The sequence below is a fragment of the Lagopus muta genome, chromosome 2 (assembly GCF_023343835.1).
Source record: "Lagopus muta isolate bLagMut1 chromosome 2, bLagMut1 primary, whole genome shotgun sequence".
Classification (NCBI taxonomy): domain Eukaryota; kingdom Metazoa; phylum Chordata; class Aves; order Galliformes; family Phasianidae; genus Lagopus; species Lagopus muta.
In genome coordinates, this window is record NC_064434.1 from 81,344,534 (window position 1) to 81,366,747 (window position 22,214).

General features: G+C 35.2%; 1 protein-coding gene across 2 annotated transcripts in view; it reads right to left on the reverse strand.

Moving 5' to 3' along the window:
• The window catches only part of KIF6 (kinesin family member 6), a 141,757-nt gene that overhangs the window by 40,839 nt on the left and 78,704 nt on the right, over positions 1 to 22,214 (reverse strand). For both annotated transcript variants that reach the window (XM_048935128.1, XM_048935127.1), the window contains 2 exons: positions 14,868 to 14,970; positions 8,016 to 8,071 (listed from right to left, as the gene is read on the reverse strand). In XM_048935128.1, coding sequence (XP_048791085.1) covers positions 8,016 to 8,071; positions 14,868 to 14,970 — 159 coding nt within the window. The remainder of the gene's footprint in view (positions 1 to 8,015; positions 8,072 to 14,867; positions 14,971 to 22,214) is intronic.

A 22,214-nucleotide genomic window follows, 5' to 3' on the forward strand; every position in this document is an offset into this window, starting at 1 on the left:
ACAATGTGAGTCCTCCTCCTATGCTAATTTGCAGTGACTTCTCTTGAGATCCTAATTCAAACTGTCACAAAAATTTAAAAAATCAGTTATTACTCTGACTCACTATGAACACTGTAAATAAACAAAAATATGTATTAATGTGAACCTGTGAACCTATCAGTGAGTTGATATTGAGAAAGGAAAACATATTCCTGCCATTCATCATTTTATATTATATACCTAGCTGCTCCTAGAACAAGAAAATAGGTTCAGGAGACTCTAATCACAGCTCTGAGTCTATCACAAAATGTTAGCAATGACCTAACATTTTGTAGCCATCTGCCAGGCCTGTGTGAAATGCATGACAGCTCTGCCTGTAAAGCACCTCGAGAAAGATTATTAAATGCACGGCACTCTGAATGATCACATTTATATACTGTGCTCTACAGGTCACCAGCTAAATTCAGCCATAAGAATCATGCCTGAAGAGAGTTAGAAGTCAGTAGAAAAAGAACCTTAGTAGAACTGAGGGGAAAGTGATATTTCATTATGGAGAGAAGGAAATAAATTGAATTGGAAGGAGCTGTAACCAAATGGAAAAATAAGTAGCATCCTGTAAAGCTAAGTAAATCACATTTCTAACAAAGAACAAACTGCAGATGATGGCAAGGTAGTTAAGAAATAAAATCTGCAGAAACTCAGCTGTCTTTGTGTTTTTAATTCCACATTTCCAAAAACCAAAATATAACATTTAAAAAATAGATTCTGAAATGCAGTCATAATGGCATGATGATCGGATATTTATCCAAAACAAACACACATAGGAAATATGTTTTTTCAGCATTATGTTGCAAAACAATTGGGCCAAGAAATTAAGGAGAAAGAATCTGAAGACTCTGTCAACCATACAGAATGGCTTCAGCTTTAGCGGCTACTGCTATTTTTGGTGGACACATAAACACGCCTGGTTTATTACAAAACTACTTTGAAACTGACCTGGAGATCAGAAACAGGCTGGGGCTTCTTAGGCACTGGGCCACCTTGAATAACATCCCAGTTGGGAAATTACAGCTGGGGGACTGTTTGTCCCTATGGCTTGTTTTCTCTATTTTTTTTTTTTTTTTTCCCTTCACAGATGGCCACAGATTTTTCTGAGTTAATGTGTGTTAGTCAGAACTGACATCCTCCAGCAGTTAATAGCAAAGCTTCACTTGAGATTCAGTATATATCCTGGTGCTGGATAACTCCACTGATGCATATTTCTAAATCTACTACTTCTCATAGTAAACAACTGTCTCAGCTTGTTCTAGATCATTAACTGGGCTATTTGTCCAGAATTTCTAAGGTTCTAAACAGTCCAGCTCAACACAGCCTGGTGTTATTTAACCATTTGTTTAAATTATTCAGCATGACAGATGCTTGTGATAAACATGATGGGTGTCAAAGACATCAGTTAAAAACATACCAGAGAATGGGTAGATTCTTTCCACTAAGATTGGATTAAGTGCAAGAGGACAAATTGTCTTCATGAGAAACAAGATGAAAAGATAAACAAAGGAAACAAACAAACAAAAAAATAGAAACAGAAAAATGGCTACCTACGTACGGCTGGTTTTATTTTTGGGGGGAGGAGGGGGGAGTTGAGAGGTACTCACTACATTCATGTGCTTTCATATCTTACCTCAGCCAACTTATTCAGCACATGTACAGTATTTTTTCTTCTCAGTCTCAGAATAACTGAAAATCCCTTAGAATCTTTGGCATGAGAAACAAAAAAGGAGGACAAACTGTGACATGACTTAAAGAACAATTAACTGGCATATCATTTTCCTTCAGATATTTGTAGTTCACAAACAATAGCAGTAGTACCGTACAGTAGTAGTGATCCACACTCTACCTCTTAAATATAGGGCAGACCCTAAGTGACTGGCTGAGTGCACATTGATGCATTGTTCTCAAGACCAGCAAAATGCTGATCAGCCTTAATGGTGAAATTGTAAGTGAAGTTCAATGTACTGTAATATATTTCATAATATAAGGATGATATATTTTATTGTAGTTTTTATATTGCAATTATATCTAATTCAGACTGTCCTATATCAACTGAGAAAAAAAAAAAACAAAAAACAAAAAAACAAAAAAACACAACCAAAACAACCACAAAGCAAAATACAGAAGTCTTTTCTGAATTATCTTTTCATCCCCTTACTCTAGTACAACACAAGCTCACGATCTCAGCTACAGTTTTTCTTCAGTAAGGAGCTCAAGATTTCAAGTTACACAGACTTTTAAGGTCTCTGCTAAGAATACCAATTCATACCAAGCTACCTAAAGAATGAATAGAATGGAATGATACTATTGTGTTATCTGTTCATTCAATCTTCATACTGAATTCATTCACTTATATGCTGTTTGCATCTCATTTGAACCAGATTTGCTTGTGGAATGTACACTTTTAATGTTTTCTTTATTTTTTCTTGGAGCTAGTCAGTTCCTTAAGAACCCAACTCTGCTGTTTTTCATCTGCCATAGTCATTTCCAGAGAAATTCACTGTGCATGCACATCTGATACAAAACTGTGTAAACACTTCATACTTTCTGGAATTAAGCTAGAATAGTGTGTTATGCTAAACAACAGCTCTGAAGTCTCAGTGTTTATTTCCATAAAAAGATAAGTATTTCAGAGTGTTACACTGAAGGATGGAATGCATTATTAGAGCCTCACTTTGTTCATGGCTGAAACAGTGTCCAGTGAATAAGTGTCTCCACTTAAAACGTTTATATTAATATAAAATTAATAGATAATGCTACTTATAATATAGAGCTTTAAGAAAGTACCATGTTGATTTTAGAGGAGCTTGTTTTTGTATAGCAAATTATCACAGCATATTCAGTCAATTTAGCTTCCATGTAAAGAACGGATTTTTCTTCAACTGAAGAATTATACCCTTCTTAAGTACATATGCTTATTCAGCAGAAGTTAAAAAAATGATTTTTAGTAATTCATGACATCCCTCAACTCTTTCAATCCATATAATCATGGCCTAAAGTATGCACAATATTCCTAGAACCATCCTGGATATTCTAATTTTTAAGCAATAGATTCTCCTTCCTGAAAGAAAGTAATTTATGCCTACATGCAAAGATAAAACTTTGAAGATCGACAAAATAGCCAACAGAGTGCTGTCAGACAAGAACACCTAGATGTTTTCGGATGGAAAAAAATGTGACTGGAAAATAGAAGCAGAGCAGAATTGACCAGAAGTAGCAGCTGTGATCAGACATTACATATATTTTTCAAATAAAAATCTTGCCATCAGTGGTCTTTTATACCATCATTTTAATTATCAATTTCATAACTTGTCTGCTCATTTTAAATTTAAATAAAAATAAATTTTATATAAATTTTAAATAAAATTAAAATAAAATTGTGATCATATACACTAAACTTTTACTGTTGTTACAAGGGAGCCTTTTTTCTCTCTTCCTAGTTGCCCCCATTCCCTGTTTCTTACTGTAACTTTTCATGTATATATGGATAGAGTCTTGCACATAGAGAAAAGTTGATCATAAATACAGGATCTACATTATTTATGTTCTGAATAGGTTTTATGTGCAATGTGTAAGACAGTGAATCAGAATCAGTTGAGCACTGTTACATCTTGTCCTCACGCTCCCTTAACCCCACCATTTCAGTGTAACACTCCATGAACTGCAATACATAAGGACAACTTTTTTTTTATTTTATTTTAGCAATTTGCAAGCAAATCAGATAAAGATCCTTCAATAACCTTGCTTTGTAATACAAGAACATTACTTCATTATACACTGTCATCGGTTTTGGTATCCTATGGTCTTGTGCACTAAATTCAAAGCTTGAAATGAGGCAGAGCAGTGCAACATCTCAGCATTCCTGTGGGTATAGCCGCATCGTCAACATCATGTGCACATAATCCACCCACCTACCCTTTCTAATTCCAAGCGTGCCTGTTTCCTCACACTGTTATTACTCCCACATGAGTTTGCCCTTTCTCTCTCAGCTTCAATAACAACATTAGCTGATTTCTGGACAGACAAAAAACAACAGCTGCTTTCCTTTCCTTTGGGCATTAAATACCATGTATTACACTTTTCCTTAGGAAAAAAACTAACCCTAATAGTGGTATAAATACTCCAAAATAGACATTTACAGAGATGAATTGGAAATGTTTACCAATCCGAAATGCAACTAATGTGTAGCACATTCCTGTGTATGAGCAATATTTTTAGTCACTAGATTCTGAATGAATGTGTCATTTTCACCCACATTGAAAACAGTATGCTTAATGCCCCCAATTCTGCTGTATTATCCATAAAGGAACACTTGGGGCTTTTTCTTGGTATTTAATATTTAACAGTTTGTTCAGATGTTGTCTTTTCTCCTTAGTCTCAATGATGCTTTGGTAATGATATAAAAAGCTCTTGTTGATAACTGTGTACTAAAAATAAAACTCCTGTTAACCTTAACAAGGTGATGCTATATCTCTGCATCACTTTCTTCTCAAGTATTGTCCTATGCATTCCATGATGCTATTCATGAATGACAAGGAACTGTATAAACTGGAATGCATGCATGCAATTTTTGACCGTTCTGTTTATCAACATCTTCAGCAATCTGGAACCTTCCCTATAGGGTGATGGATGATTCCTGTTCCTGTGCTGAATGAGAGCTTTGCAGTGATTGAACAGAGGCGGCATTTCCAAAGTTACTTAGAATTTATTAATTAGAATGAATTAATTTACACAATTTAGGTACATTGAATTTCATCTGAAAGCTTATTAGATTTTGTGGAAAGAAAGGAAAATCTAAACATTAGCAAATTTCTTTCACCTCAGAGAGAGTTTCTGACTTTGTGATAATTTGCTTTCCATTACAAACTGAATTGTCAACTTTATTCATTATGAGTAGTATTGTTGAATGAAAAAGACTAAACTTATGAAGAAGCCCTTTCCTCTGATACATACTGACCTTGAAAAAGAAGTGCTCATTCTGTTGCTCCTCAATCCTTGCACCAAAACCCTCCGCTCCCTTATTTGTGCCTAAAATGGATCACTAAAATTATCTGGGCTAGAAAAACTTTCCCATTATTTTTCCTATCTTTCTTTCTACCTATTTATCTATCTATTTGAATATTAGATGAATAAAACTTTCATCCTACAAGAAAATTCTCCTACTTATTTCTAAGTCATGATGAAAAGTAATCATGATGAAAAATCTGAGAGACACATATTGTTCTTCATAAAAATAATTTTAAAATATCCACATTCACCGCAGTGCTGTTAAGCATAAAAGGAAGCAGAATCCAGGAACATGTGGTATAGTAGCAAAGGGGCACGCTAGCCACAATGTCTCATTTCTTATGTTACAGTCACTCTTTACAGTTACACTTCACATCCAGCTTGCATCTAGACTATGTTTTCCTTAATCTTTTTATGCAAGCAATAACATCAGCAAAAGCCTACCACGAAAATCTTATTCCAGATTCCTTTTTCCAGCTTTAACTTCCTGACGTGTTTTTGAAATGCTAATGCAATTGAGAAGTGGTTAGATTATTCTGTGTACTGAAAAACACGTTTCCAGTCAGAATGAAAAGATATTTATGACACACAAGTTACAGCCAACTGCTGTCACTATCTCAGAATGTAATCAGACTGCATGAAATGTGCTTTATGACCTCTGTGGTGCATAGTTTTATACTATTAAATATAGCTTAGAAATAGAAGAAACTGATATTGATGGGATCTGTTCTTGATTGTGCACAAGGCAGACAGGAATTCTGAAGGAAACCAAAATAACAATACAACTAAATGAAAGATCTAGTTGCAGGCTGCAGAGGACTCTTATTCTTCCTGCCATATTTTCAGTAAAAATGTGGCAGATAAATAGCCTTACTTAGTATCTTTAATGTTATGCATACTATGAACATGACAAATGAATGTTTTTTCAGGCTGCTGAACTATGTTAACCAAAGCAATTGCATTTGGTAAGCTGAATAAGCCATAAAGTTTTGTTCTTGATGCAAAGGTTTAACAACTTTTAGATTGGTGCTAATAGGCAGATTTGTTTACAACTGTGATTAAATACAAGCTGGACAGGAGAAGAGAAAAGCTGAATAAAATACACTATGTATATTAACCAGAGTGCTAATTTTCCATGCCGCATAACCTTACACAGAAGGAATTTAAGGAAAGATTGTATGATATGATCACTCTCAAACCTCAAACATTGGTGCTTTACAACAATCCACAAAGCACTACATAGTCTGCAGAGATCAGCATATCCATATGGAATCTGAATATAATGGATGGAATCTGTTGCTCATACAGAAATGTTACAGTATGAACTAAATGAAAGGACCTCTTCCATTTTACAACCAAAATTTAAAAAAAAAAGACGACTTAAATACAAGGTGCAAGTAAGGTGGCTGCTAGGCTCCTATCCTCGAGCATCACTATTACAGCCTCTTGCACTGAGAATTATGTGCTAGAGAGTGACTGTTCATTGCTGGTATTCTCTATGCTTGCTCTAAAATGGATTACATCTTCAGCGAGAGAAAGAATTTTGACACCCAGTGCTGACTTTGTCTCTACCTCAATCTATGCCAAGAACTCATTTGGGCTAAATATCACATATAAGTAAACCCAGGAGAAAGAATTAAATCAGGTCATTATGAACTTTGGGACAGAAGGAGAGGAAAAGAAGTTGTATCCTGACCTGATGGCTCAACAGATGTGCCTTGTCTTGTAGAAACAACCCAGTATTCAGAACACTGGCTCTGCAATGGATGCCTCCGGTTCTGCATCACTTCAAAACATCCTTGTGCAGAGGTTTGAACAAACTGTGCCATCATGGCTGAAATTTTCCACGTAGTAATTTTAAATACACTGTGTAGCATTCCCAAGTAGGCATTGTGATGTACCTAATAATGACTTGGACCAGAATCTGGCTGTAGTTACCATTCATTGCCATGCAGAATATAATCACAACTATGGTGAAAGTATAGAGCAATCATCAAGAAGGCTTTGAGATTTTTGTCCTTTTCCAGCAATCAAACGCTATTATGAGACAAGAAGTGATGATGATGAGTTATTGCCCATATCTGCTGATATTACCTACAAAGAGAGGAGATAGAAACTGGGAGCCACACCTCAAAGCCGAATTGCCTGTAAAGTTACTTCCTCACAGTCTGTATTTGAATATCGAAGAGATTTGATACACCTGAATGTCTACATACAAAAGAACACAGACCTGATCTCCAAAGACAAAAGCTACGTTTCACATTTGATATAGAGTCTGGATAGCCAGTTGTTAGGAAGGATGCCAGACCTTAACAGAACTCAGAAATAACCTAGGAAGATATCAAGGCTGGAAGGAGGATTGGATAAAACCTCGCTTGCATTCAGTATATGTCTAGGTGATTTTTGGCTTCGAATGATTTGAAATTGGAAGCCAAATATATGCTGCTGGCACCCTAAAATAAAAAATGAAGAATTCCCCCACTAAGCTGCAGGACTTCAGTTAATCATTCCAAGTAATCTCTATGAAGGAAGTGCAGAGGAGTGATTAAACAAAGAAAGCTTCTTCTAACAAAAGCTATATGAAATTAAAAATAAAATACAGCTCTTCATCCACAGGTATCACAACTTGAAACAATAGTTTTTGGATCCTTTCATCCCACAAGGAAATTCAGGAAATCCAATATCAATATCTTAACTTCTCCCTTTGCTATATTTAAGACTTCCTATCAAATAAAGAACAGATCTGTTTTTCACATTATTTTCAATAATCATGTTATTTGCAATAATGACATTTTCACGTTACTCAGATTAAAATTGATACATAAAATTATTACTAATAACATAAGGTAATTTATCTCTCTGGAAATCTTAGTAACAGAGCGATTCACCTATTTTAGAAATTAAATCTCCTTTATATATCCTCTGAATGCTGTGATTTCATCAGCTATAGATGTAAAATGAAGCTGACATGTACTCACTTATTTTATTTCTCACTTCATTTATTTTTTCTCCAAGACATTTAGCTTCAGCATACCTGTTAATGCAACGATACAGAAAACACAACTAATTAAAAACTTTGTTTACCATAGAATACCAAATTCTTCAGGACTACTTTTTGTTTTGTAAGTAGAACAGGCTGGAAAATATTTCGCATCCAAAAAGAGTTCGGTCTAAAAGAAACCATTACAAATACAACTAATAGGTATGCTAGAAAGAAAAGTAAATTTATATGACTATAAACGCTATTTCAATCTAAAGACTGTCTTTCTTTAAATATATAAATAGCAATTTATTACAATGAATCATGATAATATACATACAATAATCTATTAATTTTAATATAAGTTAATTGCAGTTTTTTTTTTTTTAATAACATACAGCTATATAGAAAGAGAGCACAGAAAGAAAAAAAACATAAGAGAAAACAAAATATGTGAACTTCTGCTCATGAGGAAATAAAAAATTTAAACCTATAATAAGCATATTGACAATCACCATCTGTGCTATGTGAACATGCATGTCTCCATCATTAAGAAACCTCTCAAACAGAAAAAAGAAGGTGTGAATAAGCTACATTATTCTGTTCTGCAGCCAGTCCTTATGTGAATGCAAATATACCTACAGGTATGGTCCAATATTGATACAAGCTAAATCTAGCTAAATTAAGATACACAAATATCAAGAAAACAACAGCCCAAGTAAGAAGAACGGAAACAAATCAATAAATCTGGCTTTGGAAAATACCTTTTTATAATATTCAGATAACTGGATCTCAAATTAAAGCTGAAAGTGAGCTTTTGTTTGTTTTTTTTTTTTTAAATGTGAAATTTCCTCTGGTACATTTCATCATAGAGGATTGCAATTTTTGTAGATAAATAATAGGAGTAGACCAAATTTTGTGTTTTCCTTCAAGAAAATTTATAATTGCCTTTTGTAATACACAATATTTGTTTTACTTACTATACCACATTTCTATCATCCCAGCATAAAATAAGGCCTTTCCATCTTGGAGTAGTGTTTTGACAGGAAAAACGAACTTAGTCATCTCTTGGAGGAGAGACCAAAGAAAGCTCAGTATGCAGCAAGACGTGTTGCTAGTGATTCAGTAGGTGGTTCTTCTCTCAGTGTTTACTGAACTAATCTACTCACACATTTCTTTAATGTGTGTGTGAAAGAAAACCACTTGTGGCAAATAAACATCACTTGATCCTTTCTACAAAAGTAGTGATTTTAAATCTGGCAGCCTGGACAAGTCTAATACTGATAACTGCATTTCTCCTGCAAAGATCCATTTTCATTCTTCAGTCTCCTCCTTTTGACGCTGCAAATAACTTTCATATGCTTTTTACTGTATTTTTTTTTTTCTTCCACAACTGATTGAGTTTAAGTAGAAAATTATTCATAGAGAGAAAAAAGTTCATCTGAGATCATCCTTGATAAGAGGTAATGTGATAATCACTTTTTACAAACTCTCATTTCCAAAGCACTGAATAATGTCAGTGAAACAGTCCTCAAATATCCACGGGTATTGTTATAGAAATCTTAGTAAAAAGGTCAAGCAAGCAATGAATGTAAAAAAAATTGCAATTATTATGAATAACAGCACAGACATATATCCCAAATTGTTAAGTGAAGTAATTTAAACTGCATATGGAGGTTGCTCTGAAAGTAATATCTCCTATTTATTTCCATGGAAGCAACAGATCAGAGTGCAATAACACTGTTTGATAGAGCAAATTCTTAGCTACAAAACACCTTTTTTCAACAGTCACCATTAGCTATGCATTTTTGCCAGTGATGAATGAAAACCTTCATGCTGCGCTGATAAATATCTGCACCAGAGGTGACACACCATTGCTGTCTTCACTTCTGAAAAGCAACACCCACTGTGCTCACATCCACTGCTGCATCTCCATAAAAGTTCACAAGGCATTTCTTCCAGAGCAGCCCTCATACAAATTGACAGTGTCTTGCCCGCCCGTAAGTTTGGTGATACTGAAAGTCCTTGGGGAGCCAAGACCGTGTTTCTCTCTTGTAATTCAACAGAACTGTGTAAAATTTCTGGCAGTTATATGTCTAAAATAACTCATTGACGACATCCTGATAGTATTCAGATCATCAAGAATTCATACGGCACGTTAATTATTCCAACGATCAGGATTTTCTTTTTAGCTAGCAGAATGATGTTGCAGTGATGCTCACTTCAGTGTTATAAAGCATTCCTCTCACTGTATGTATGTCTTTCTCTTTCATAAGTTTATGTCATCTACATATTTCATTAAAAAGCAGAGCCTTACAAATGCACTTACATTCTCTACAGCCTGTTAGAACTTGATGCCTTATCCTCTTTTTTCCCTAGCAGTTTTCTGATATTTTACAACAGTTCTTGGCATAATTACTCCACTATACTTAACTCGGTACTACATAAAGCTGTTAAGGAAAAAATGGCATCTATATCAGGCATTCATAGGCTAAATGTATTCTGCTGTGAGGATTACAACTGTTAATTCATTGTAACAGTTGAAATAGTAAAAGTTTAAAATGTAGAAAGACAATTTGCTACATTGTGACCTTTCTCATGTGATATTAGGCTTGATGTGAAAGCCTGAAGTGTTATTTTCATCTCTGCAAATCAAACCCTGTTGGATGTGGAGACAGAACTGCAACGCACCATTTTTCAGTAGGCCTGTGACTGACCTGGATGAGCCTTGGTCAAACAGGATAGCTGAGGAGATCCACAAATTGTATTTCTAACTCAAATAATGGCAAAACATAGTATATAGATATGAATATCCCATTGGGAAGAGGGTCTTGGAAAACTGCCTTTTCTCAATTAGTCCATTTCCCAAGTGAAATTCAAAAGAGCTGGAATTTCAGGCAACCACATTCACATCTGTACACTTATTTTTCAAGGCAGAATTTAACAGAGCTAAATAGCTCCAGCTGGGTATTCTTCAGCACTTCCTATATCCTGCATAATGAAAGCAGAAGCCTTTGAAGTATCTGTGAGACTTTTATATAACCATTAGAACTATTTCAGACTTAGAATACTCAAGCAAGTACAGAAGACTGTGTAGAGATCTAAAGGGAACAAACAAAAGTATCTCTCTCTTTCTTTCCTCCAGCTTCCATAGGTCAAATATTAACCTCATTAACTAACTATTGAGTCAAAAGTGGGCTCTGATTCATGTTCATAGATAAGATTCAGTTGGACAAGTTGAAGCCAACTGCCTATCCAGCCAGTGTCTGTAGCTAGTTGCCTTGAAAACAGGACTAGCTGAATGCGCTATGCATCTGTTTCTCAAATCCCATAGTTTATAAACTGGCACTATAACTAACACTTGGCATTAGTCTATGAAAGACCAAGAAATTCCATCTGGGAATACGAATCACAGTAAAATTAAATAAGGATGATAAAGAGAAAATTCGATTTTATTGAAAGAAAAGGACTACTCTAAGAAAAAATATCTCTCATAAAGTTCATATTGGTAAAAATAAAAATGAGTGAACAATTACATTGTAAGCTCAAAAGAGTCCATGAGTATCCTACATGAATAGAGAATTGTCATGGAGCAAGAATTTTGCAAAGGTTTAACTCATCAATCAAAGGTCAGCAATTATAAATTTAATATTTTGAAAAACAAATCTCTAACTTATAACGTAAAAAAAGACAAATTCAAATGAGACAGCAGAGATATTTAGTGGAATATACAAACATTCATTCATTTCTAATTAGAAACTGAGTGACTTAAGTGAAACACATCTTTTCCACAAAACTCATACATAGCTACCAAGCTACTGAGAAAACAACTTAGCTGCTAAGCAGCTGAGACACACAAAACAAGAAAAGAAGCAAGTGGAAAAAATTAATAAGGAACATCAAAGGGGAAACTAGATTTACATTACATCTGGGAACTTAGTACAATTTTACTACTGGAAATACTGACTAGAATGGAATTTAAAAGGCTTTGTGCAGTATACAATATTGCACTGGAGTGGCTTAGCTGGGAATATTTCTAGCTTTATTGCACCAGAAAATGAGACAGATTTCTCCTCCTTTGAGAAGCAACTGTTAAGAGAACATGACTATACTGAGTAACAGGACACTATTAAGTCCTCAAAAAGTCAGGTATAGGATGTTCAAATTCCAGCAGTCTCATTTTGTCTGGGCACCAGCATAGATATTTAAGCAGCACTGCAGTTGTTCTACAGAAGAAAAATAGAAAGAGTTGTACTGTAAAATTAACTGTAAACTAACCTATAGATCACTTTTTCAGTCTTACAAGGCCACTTTTCTAGTAGTTCCCATAGGCAATTGTACTATCAGGATAGTCTCAATCTATTGTCTTTCACACAGACAGGAAGTCATTAAATGAGCTTCAAAGAGAAATGATTTTTAACTAAGTAAGCTTTCTTTCCCCACCCCCCCCATTAATCCAGGCATGGTAGTAAGTTACAGTACTGAGTTATATTCCCTGTAAAGGTCTCTGAAGTAGTAGGTGAAAAGTTTTATGTTTGAAACAGTATTGCTTTTATTCACGTGATTTTCTAGGTTTTTTTGTTTGTTTCTTTGTTTTTATGGCAAGATAGATATTTCTCAGTATTTGATTTAATCAAATGATTACATTTGATTGTTTATAAATAAGCAGTTACAGAACATATGCACATACGCAGTACACGCATACACACAGAATCAAAGCATGACTGATGTTGGAAGGGACCTCTGATGGTTATTTGGTCCAATCCCTGTTCAAGTAAGGACATCTAGAGCAGGTTGCCCAGGACCATGTCCAGGCAGCTTTTTTTACAAGGAGGGAGAATCCACAATTCATATATGTCAATAATTTCACAGCCGGGGAAATAGTTGTGACTTTTGCTGTCAAAATTTGAACTACTCTCACTGACAAATCACCATTCAATTAATACAAGAACAGTATAAATAACAGCCAAAGAAAATCTACCCAAAATATCCAAAGGAAAGAGTATGACAGCTAAAAATAAGTACTTTCTGAACCAAATACTGTTGTTGGTATGACAAAAGCGGTTATGTAACTATAAACAAAAATATTAACATGAGAAATCTCTATGTAAAGGGAAGTTATGGTAACCTTTAAACATCTGGTGTCCACACATGTCTTCCTGTGCAATTTGAACACTGGCTGGGTAACCCAGTTTTTGTGCAACTGGTGGTTCAGAGGTTGCATTCCAAATTACAGACTGGACTTTATATAAACCCATTTTAATGAACTCAGTATACTTGGAGCTACAAATATCTCACTAAAATCTACTGTAAAATGACATAGGAGACCTTGTTTCTCATTTCTAAGTATCAGCCTTCACATTAGCACCAATTTCATCAACCAGCTGCAGCAAATTAGAGAGGGGCTGTGAGTCTGAATCTCTTTGTCTTTTAGGGAAAGAAAATCTGGTGTCAAAGTCTGTGGGTTCCACGCATCTCTATTACATGTTCTGAAATCAGAAGTATACACTGGTTTAATTCAATAGTAATAATGATCAGAGAAAATGTGGTTAAATTCTGGTTAACTAGAAGAAATACAGGAGAGAGTTAAGAGCTGCTGTGCTCCCATGATCATGCTGTAACCATGAAGTGTTCTCTTAATGAACAGCAACATCAGAAATTATTGCAGTGCAAGATATATGTGGCATCATCTATTGATCAAATGGAAGATGTTATTAAAGGTCTGATTTACATGCATAACATTTTATGTGTATCTAATACTTTGTCAGTTATGCACCTGTGGCTGCAAGTGATAGACCTGGATAGAAAATTAACCAGTTCACAAAAAAGGTAAGTAGCAAGATCATGAGTAAGCCAGAAAGACATGGAGATCATTTATTGCCTGAGTTTTGAGGAAATAAATGAATATTTGATTCAGTGATGCTGAAAATAGTGTCCTGCATGCCTGTTTAGTAGGAAAATTGTTCTATTAGTGAAATATAAGAAAGCAGATAAGATATTGAGAAGGAGACTCAAGGGGAAAAAGAAGAGGAAAAAAATCAAGCAAAAACATAAAAGAAATGAAGTAAATCCTCATCAGGTTGGAAGGGCACAATGAGAGATCTGCTTTTGGCATGCCTAAGCTAAAAATGTCATATTTCTCTTACAGAGCATGGAGGATTAATGCTTGCAAAACTGACAGTGAAACAGTACTGTTATACAGACAACAAGCCTTGATGGTTTATTTTTTGAGATGTGTAAAGTATGCAACATGAAAAATCATGTTAATATTTCACCATTCTCACCATCTTCACCAGAAGATTTTGAAGTGTTTTTCTAGTGTTAACAACAAATGTGAAAGGATAAAACATTATTTCTGTTTTAGAGAGCAAAACAGGAAGAGAGAACCTAAAATCACTTGGCAAACAAGTTAGGAGCAACAGACCAAAGCATCTGTTAAACATCTCCTGCTTTACTGTCCAATTTAGTGCTGAAGCCAGTAAAGCATTTTTGACAATGGAAATTACAGTAATCAATTTAGTCACATGAATCTAGCTTCCTCTCAATAATTCATGATCATGAATGCCGTTTACCACATTGCTTCCATAGGGCTACAAAGATAAGATGAATAAAACCAGAGGAAAGATGCTTTGAGACCACTAATACCGTTATCATATTCTCTTCAGACTTTCATTCTGTCATCATTCAGTGCCCTCCAAATAAGAAATTTCCCTGTCGGAAAAGGCTAAGTTCCTGCACCAAATTCTAAGTAGAAACATAGAACCCCCGATCTAAAATTATGCATTCTTACCCAGGCTCATAATGAACTCTCAGATGCCTCTCTCCAGCTGTACCTTACTGGGACACTCACCTCTGTTTGAGAAGCTGTTTGTTGTCCTCAATGGTTATACTGTCAGCATGGTCCTGCATGAAAACTTCAAAAGCCTCATGACATCCAAGTGACATCTTTCCTTCTGTCTCAAGAAAAAGACAGGAACTGTGTCAGAGTGAATAAGAGGCAGACATTTCACATTTCCTTTACCCCATTTTAGACAGATCAGCCAAAGCATCTTAAAGAACCTGGCAGATTATGCTCTGTTGCCCACCAACAGGAAAGAATTTTTCACAAAATGACTGAAAAGTTTTTATCTGGCAAGTTAATTCAGTTTCACTTTGGAGAAACAAAATCTGAAAGCTTGTGTTGAATAAGTTCTATCTAGACTTGACTTTATGCAAAGTCAACTTTGTATAAAGTCAACTTAAATTTTTGATAAATAAAACCAATGAATGAAATCTTAAAGTATTGAAAATATTCTGAAGTATAAGAATATTAGAAGGATTTTCACAACACCAAGCTGCACTTTGCTTCAGTATTTCTTTCACCCCTTTATCGTATTTACCCCAAGACATGACTTGAACATTTTCAGTACTCCGGGAAGAGAAAAACTGGAGATTATTTTAATTACATGTGTTTCATATTCCTCAGTGAATGTTATCCCTTTTTAGTAAATCAGATATAGTGGCTACAAAAATAGCTGATTTCTGCCACTTAGATTTTCAATATTGGATTTATTTCCTTCTGGCACCAGAAAGTCATGACATATTTGGCCTTCAAACCTTTTTTCAAAATACTACAGGAAAGTATTACGATCTGTATTATTTACCAGTTCTCATTGCTAAATGATCCACAGATCTAAATAAGAAGTTATGCATGACATTTAAAATAAATAAATAAATCAAAGCCTGTTTTTCTTTTCCAGAGCTATCATCGAATGTTTTGGGTTAGAAGGGGCCTGTAAGATCATATAACTCCAAGCCCCCTGCTGCAGGCAGGGGAACCACTCTCTAACCAGGTAGCTCACAGTCCCATCCAGCCTGGTCTTGAATGCTTCTGGGTTGGAACATCCACAGCCTTATCAGACAACAAGATGAAGTGTCTCATCACCCTTACAGTAAAGAATTTCTCTATAATATCTAGTCTAAATCTGCCCTCCTCCAGTTTAAAGCCATTTCCCCTCATCCTTTTTCTACCTGCCTTTATAAAAAGTTGCTCCCCATCTTTCCTAAAGGCCAGGTACTGGAAGGATGCTGTAAGATCTCTTCAGAGCCTTCTCTTCTCCAGGCTGAAGAGCTCCAGCTCCCTCAGCCTGTTGTCATAGAGGTGGTGTTCTAGCCCTCTGATCCTCTTTGTGGCTCTCCTCTGGACCAGCTGCAACAACTCCATGTCCTTGTCCTGGGGGCTCCAAAACTGGATACAATAATCCATGTGAGGTCCCACAAGAGCAGAATAGAGGGGCAGAATCACCTCCGTTGACCTGCTGGTCACACCTCTCCTTGATGCAACCCAGGATACAGTTGACCTTCCAGGCTGCAAACACACACTGCTGGCTCATACTGAATCTTTCATCAACTGACATTCACAAAACTTCTCCTCAGGGTTGCTATCACTCTAGATATCCCTCTGTCAAAGGGGAAATCAAATCCGTTGTGACAAAAGTACCAAAGCTTATTGGGAGTTTTGCTGTGCAAGAATTTTCAATATGACTTGTGCCAATGAATGACCATTACCAACAATCTACAAAGCTTGCAAACTATTTTCCTGTCTATGCACTTTGCAATTTTGGTGTAAGTGGGGATGAGGCATATTAACAAAACATACCTAAAAGTTATGCCATGCAATTCATGAATGCTACACCTATTTGGGTCCTGATCAGTTTGCATGAAAAAAAACTGCATTTTAAACTCATTCGGGACTATATTTTGCTGCGCCTCATGATGCTTATCATTTCAGAATTTCTCCCCCCTGACTTCAGTGAGATTTTTGTGGTATAACTGAAGGCTGGTAATGCAAGTTAGCATTCAGGGTTCAATAATCAGTGAAAGTTTTAAAACTATTCAAAGTATAGTAGAAAAACTTCCACTCTATTTCAGTTGAAAGAATCAGCACATCTGTTACTAATCTAAAAATTCGGAGTTGAAAATAGAACCACCAGGAATGTTTGAATGGCAAAGCATGTAGTAATGCTCCACCCTTTCTGAAGAAGAAAATCAAAGAAAGATACAGTACACTTTTGCCACTGCGTGATCCAAAAGAGTAAAAGGGTTTTGGAAAATATATTCTTTTTTTCTGCAGTGATGACCTGAGAATATAACGTTCATGTTTCAAGCCTCCATTGAAGAAAAGAGTCAGCTTTGCAAGCAGAATTTTATAGTACACTCATCCCATCATTGACGCTAATTTTAATGTGCAACCTGAACTGACCCTCTGAAATTGCTTATTTTTTTTCAGGAAAAAGTTTCATTAAGTGCAGAAAGCCTTAATGAAGATCACATCTGAGCTTAAAATAAACAGTGAATCACACTTTCTTATATGGAATACACAACATGAAATATTTAACCCTTTTGAAAATGCTTTACCTTTGAGTAAGCAGCAGCACCAGGTTTGGAATACAAAAACTATTATAGTGCTTACTGCTTCTAGGCAGAAGTCTGTTAACCAAAATTAATGGCATTCTGCTAATAGTTTTCCAGCATTATATTAAGGGGCAGCAGAATTGTACAGCTTAACAAAACGAATAAGAATAGATCTCTAGAACTCATGGGAATGGGAAATTTTCTGGTTCATAAAGTGCACTTCAAAAAAATACAGAAGTATATGGAATAGTAAACAATCATATTCTGAAAACAGTATCTTAGCAGCTTGAAAGAAGCATTAAGATTGTACCTCAGCCCAACGAGCATAAAACTGATACAGAACGCATATTGCAGTATGTAGGTAATAATGGAGAAAGTTAGAATTATAATAAGGGAATACAGCAATGTTAATACCAAAAAAAAACATTGCAAGAAGCATTGGAAGCTTGATGGAGAGGTAATATATTCAGTAATGATAATTCTGTGTGCTTGGTGTATTTTCAGTTATGACATCTACACTTTCTCAAATGACATAATTTTATTAAATAGTTTTTCTCTAGCTGCAAACTGATATATATTTACTGCATTGTATGCAATAAATTTAAGAGTAAAAGAATTGAGAAAACATTGATGATAGCACATCGTTAGCAAGGTTCTGGAACAGTTCAGCTAAAACACTTAGTCCTGTAGAAAACAATTTAACAATTTTTTTTTTCTTGTACAAGCCAAACAAATTCAATACTGTGGCATGTTATTACAAAGTAAATATTTCAAAATTCTTATTTAAAAAATCTTCACATACTACAGGCAAGAGCTATGAAATGTCATCGTCACTACACTGCAAATTGGAATAATCATTATCAACATAATTTGGATGGTTAGAAAAAAATTTCAGTTTTCTTGCAATAATACTTGTGAAATCCTAGTTGACATGTTGTATAAAAAAAAGTGATAACTTTTGTACTAATTTTTTTTTAAACTTTACTGTCAGGTTGTGTAAGTTGGTTTTAATGTTCAAATATTCAGAAATGTGTTCAATTCACAGCATGAAATTTACAGCAAACTCCTAATTCACTGCAAAATCAGAGTTCAAATTTGGGGAAAAGTCATGTTTTGATCCACATTCTGGATTTGAATGTTTAATAATGTTCTCACTGAACTTTATTAATGTTAATTTCAGTCTGCACTTCTATCCAGTGCCCTGCACCACCCTGCATATGAAACAAAAAGTCTCAGTGCAAGAGACTCCTCCAGAAAAATCTGCAAATTAAAATTATCCCACTGAGCTCGGAAAGGAGAATCACAATGACTACTAACAAGTGCTGACCTATAGAAGCAAGAACAATAATAACCAAGAAATAGAAAATGCATTGTAGTGTTCATTAATGGACTAAAGTCTTGTAATTAACAATAATTCAAAATAAACTGAGAAAAAAAAATAACAGTGCTCTTGGAGGTGCCTTATTATTTTTTAAGGTGACATAAAAGATCAAAGGGATCCCATAATTCAGTAACACACCTAAGGCAGTTAAAGGTGCCTCAGGCACCTTCATATCAGCAAAGCCCCTGGCAAATATCACACAACTTACTCTATCGTTTAAGCAATTTATTTTACACATTTATGTACTGAATGCTATTTACAGCCATTCAAAACAGCATTTAATGCCTTTTAAATTCTAAATGGAAAATACATATGCATAGTTTTGCACTGGATGCTCAAATGCTGGGAGAAAGAATATCAATCTGGATGATGTTTTAATGTTGAATACTATCCATTGGTATTATTAAAGGAATAATCCAAGTAGGTAAGAGCACAAAAGTAAAAAATCTAAATTATTTTGTTTCCATGAATACCAGACATGTTTAAATGCATTTAAGAGATGATGCTGATTTTTAAAGGTACCCAACAACCACAAATACTATTGGACCCTGTTTTAGTAATCCTAGATTACAAATAATAGACATTTTTCAAGATTTTATTCTAGGGACTTTTTCTTCATAAAGGTTTCATGGGCATCCACACTAGGAATGGCACTATTAGGCCTGACCAATTCTTTCTGTTGTTGCTGGTTGCTTGTTGAAAAAGAATTTATTTCTTAGAGTCAGAAGATCTTCATGAAGTTTAATGTGTAAGATCCAATGAAAATACTTGCATTGCTCTTTAGTTAAATCTGGAAAATGGCTCAGAAGGTATCAATTTCATGCTACTGTTTGTGTTAGAAGATACTACAACCTGTCAGAAATAAGAATCACAGTCTATCCCTCATAAGTCCAACTTATAGCCAGATTTTGGTCCTGGTATGAAAGCTTATGGGAGTTCAAGCAGTTCTCATGACACAGGCTGTCAATTTAATTTGCAAAAAGAATTGGAAACAATTCTTTGGAAGTGAAGAATTGAAGATGCAATTTGAGCTATTTTAGGGGAGGAATGTTAAGACCGTCTGTTGACAAAAACAAACTCTTGGGAATAACTGTTCTGACTCCTCACAGACTATGTATTCTGATGATAAAAGCATCTGTCCACTTTTCTGCCCACGTATCTGTTCTGCAAAATTTACATTTTCACAATGGAAGACTTTCTATTTCTACTAAGTGCTCTGTCTACCAAAACTTTCCAGATTTTCCACTGAAATCAAGAAGAGCAAAATATCCCCTTGGCTCAAGGAAAGCTCTCATCTGAGAGCTGGGTGAAGAAATTCAGGATGGCAGTTGGTACAACTTGTGAGTTTTTGTTCTTATGAAAAATGTTCCAATGGTCAACCTGCCCTTTCTTTCATATGTTTCGGCTTATGACCAAATATGAACAAAGGAAGTGTAGGCATTTTCAAATCAGAGTAAAGACAAATCTTCTAATGAGTCTTTGTACTAGAACTATGGTGTTAGAAGTATGTATTGACCAACTGTTCAAAATGGGTAAAAGTTGATATAACAGAACTGGGGTAAAACGAACGGCCATTCCAACAGCCAAGAAATACTGATAAACTGGAAAACAGACACCATTAAAATATACAACAAATACTTTCCTGCTCTAAAGCTCAGCTAAATTCATCATGATGATACACATTATATATGAATATCTTCCTTAGGGTGTACTTCAAAAATGGAAAGTAGGTTGATCATGGTACCCCTGCAGAATGGAACTGCAAAACAGTCTCTGGATGACCTGTAGACTAAATAAATTTAGACTCAATAAGAATGTGGTGTAATTAACTTTCTCTTGCTGTGGAGGTTTTTTTGTTTGCCTACATGGGAGAAAGAGGTAAAAGAAATGCTTTTTGAGTTTTGGTATGTTTATTGTGATTTTGCACATTGATTCTGCAAGTTGGACTGCAATGCCCAAGTGAAAATTTTCATGGAGCTATTAACTCATTGGAGCTTGAGTTAATTAATACATGCTCATACTTAGGCATTATTTTATCCACGTAAAGTCAAGAGAAAAAGTTATATACAAAATAGTCCTGTATACAATATTTTTTAGATAGCAGTAACCCTTGATAGTGGAAATATATAACAGCAGAAGGACAAACTTATTCAGAGCTATTTTGGACACAAATCAAAGCACCATATCTACTGCAATAATTACTTTTAGCAGGTATGTGATCACTGAAACTCTGATAAATACATACATACATGTATACACATATCACAGAATCACAGAATCACAAGGTTGGAAACGACCTGCAAGATCATCCAATCCAACCACCCTCCCATTCCTATCAGTGCCACAAGCTACTAAACCATATCTCGTAGCTCCTCATCCAGGCACCTCTTGAACACTGCCAGGGACGGTGACTCCAACACCTCCCTGGGCAGCCATTCCAGTGCCTGACCACCCTCTGAGAGAAAAAGTTTCTCCTAATATCCAACCTAAACCTCCTCTGGTATAACTTCTTGCCATTTCCTCGGGTCCTACTATTTGCCTGGGAGAAGAGGCCAGACCCTTTTGCACCACAACCTCCTTATCACAAACTACCCCATATATAGAATACTGAAATATTTATATGCAGTTCATCCTTTGTATAAACTCATTTTAAAAGAAGATGAAAATGATTATTTTAAACTTCACAAAGAACATCACCAGCACCACCACAATTCCAAAAGGCATATGACTGCTAAAACCAATCATTCAGTTTACTTGCTATAAGAAATATCAGATAACAACAAAGGTAAGAACAATATTTTTCATATTAATCCACTGTATATTTAATAGGCCCACTTTTGCAACAAAAGCCGCTTGATCTTAAATGGCAAATGACAGACAGAAATTCAGCTTTATGCTCCTTACTGACACATCATAAGTCTGGAACCAGATTGAAACTCAGAGTGATCTCAAAGCAAAAAGATCAAAATTACTGAAATTATTTTCCTTTCATTTTTCTTTTCTGGAAAATAAGCATATTAGTTTGCCTGTTAAATGCTGTGAAGTACAATGCTAGTGAGAAATAAAATGTCCATGACTTCACCTGACAATACTTTTTTTTTTTAATATGCATCAGTTTAACAAGACCACTTTGGTCTTTCTCTATATATATTTTCAGTTATGGATTCTAATAATTTCACCAATTTTCTAGTAATTTCACTGCTTCAAGTTTGAAGATTTACAGCATGCCTACTTTGTGTTACTTAGTTATGTTTTTAAATTTTCTTTAAAGAGTCAATGGACAGCAGAATTATGAGATTCAAAAATCAGGACAGAGTTGCTCTAAGGGTGCAGATACTGAGAATCAGTGTCTAGTTAGCATGAACAAAATGTTTGCAGATATAAGCAGAGAGGAACAAAGTCACATACTTACCGATAAAATCA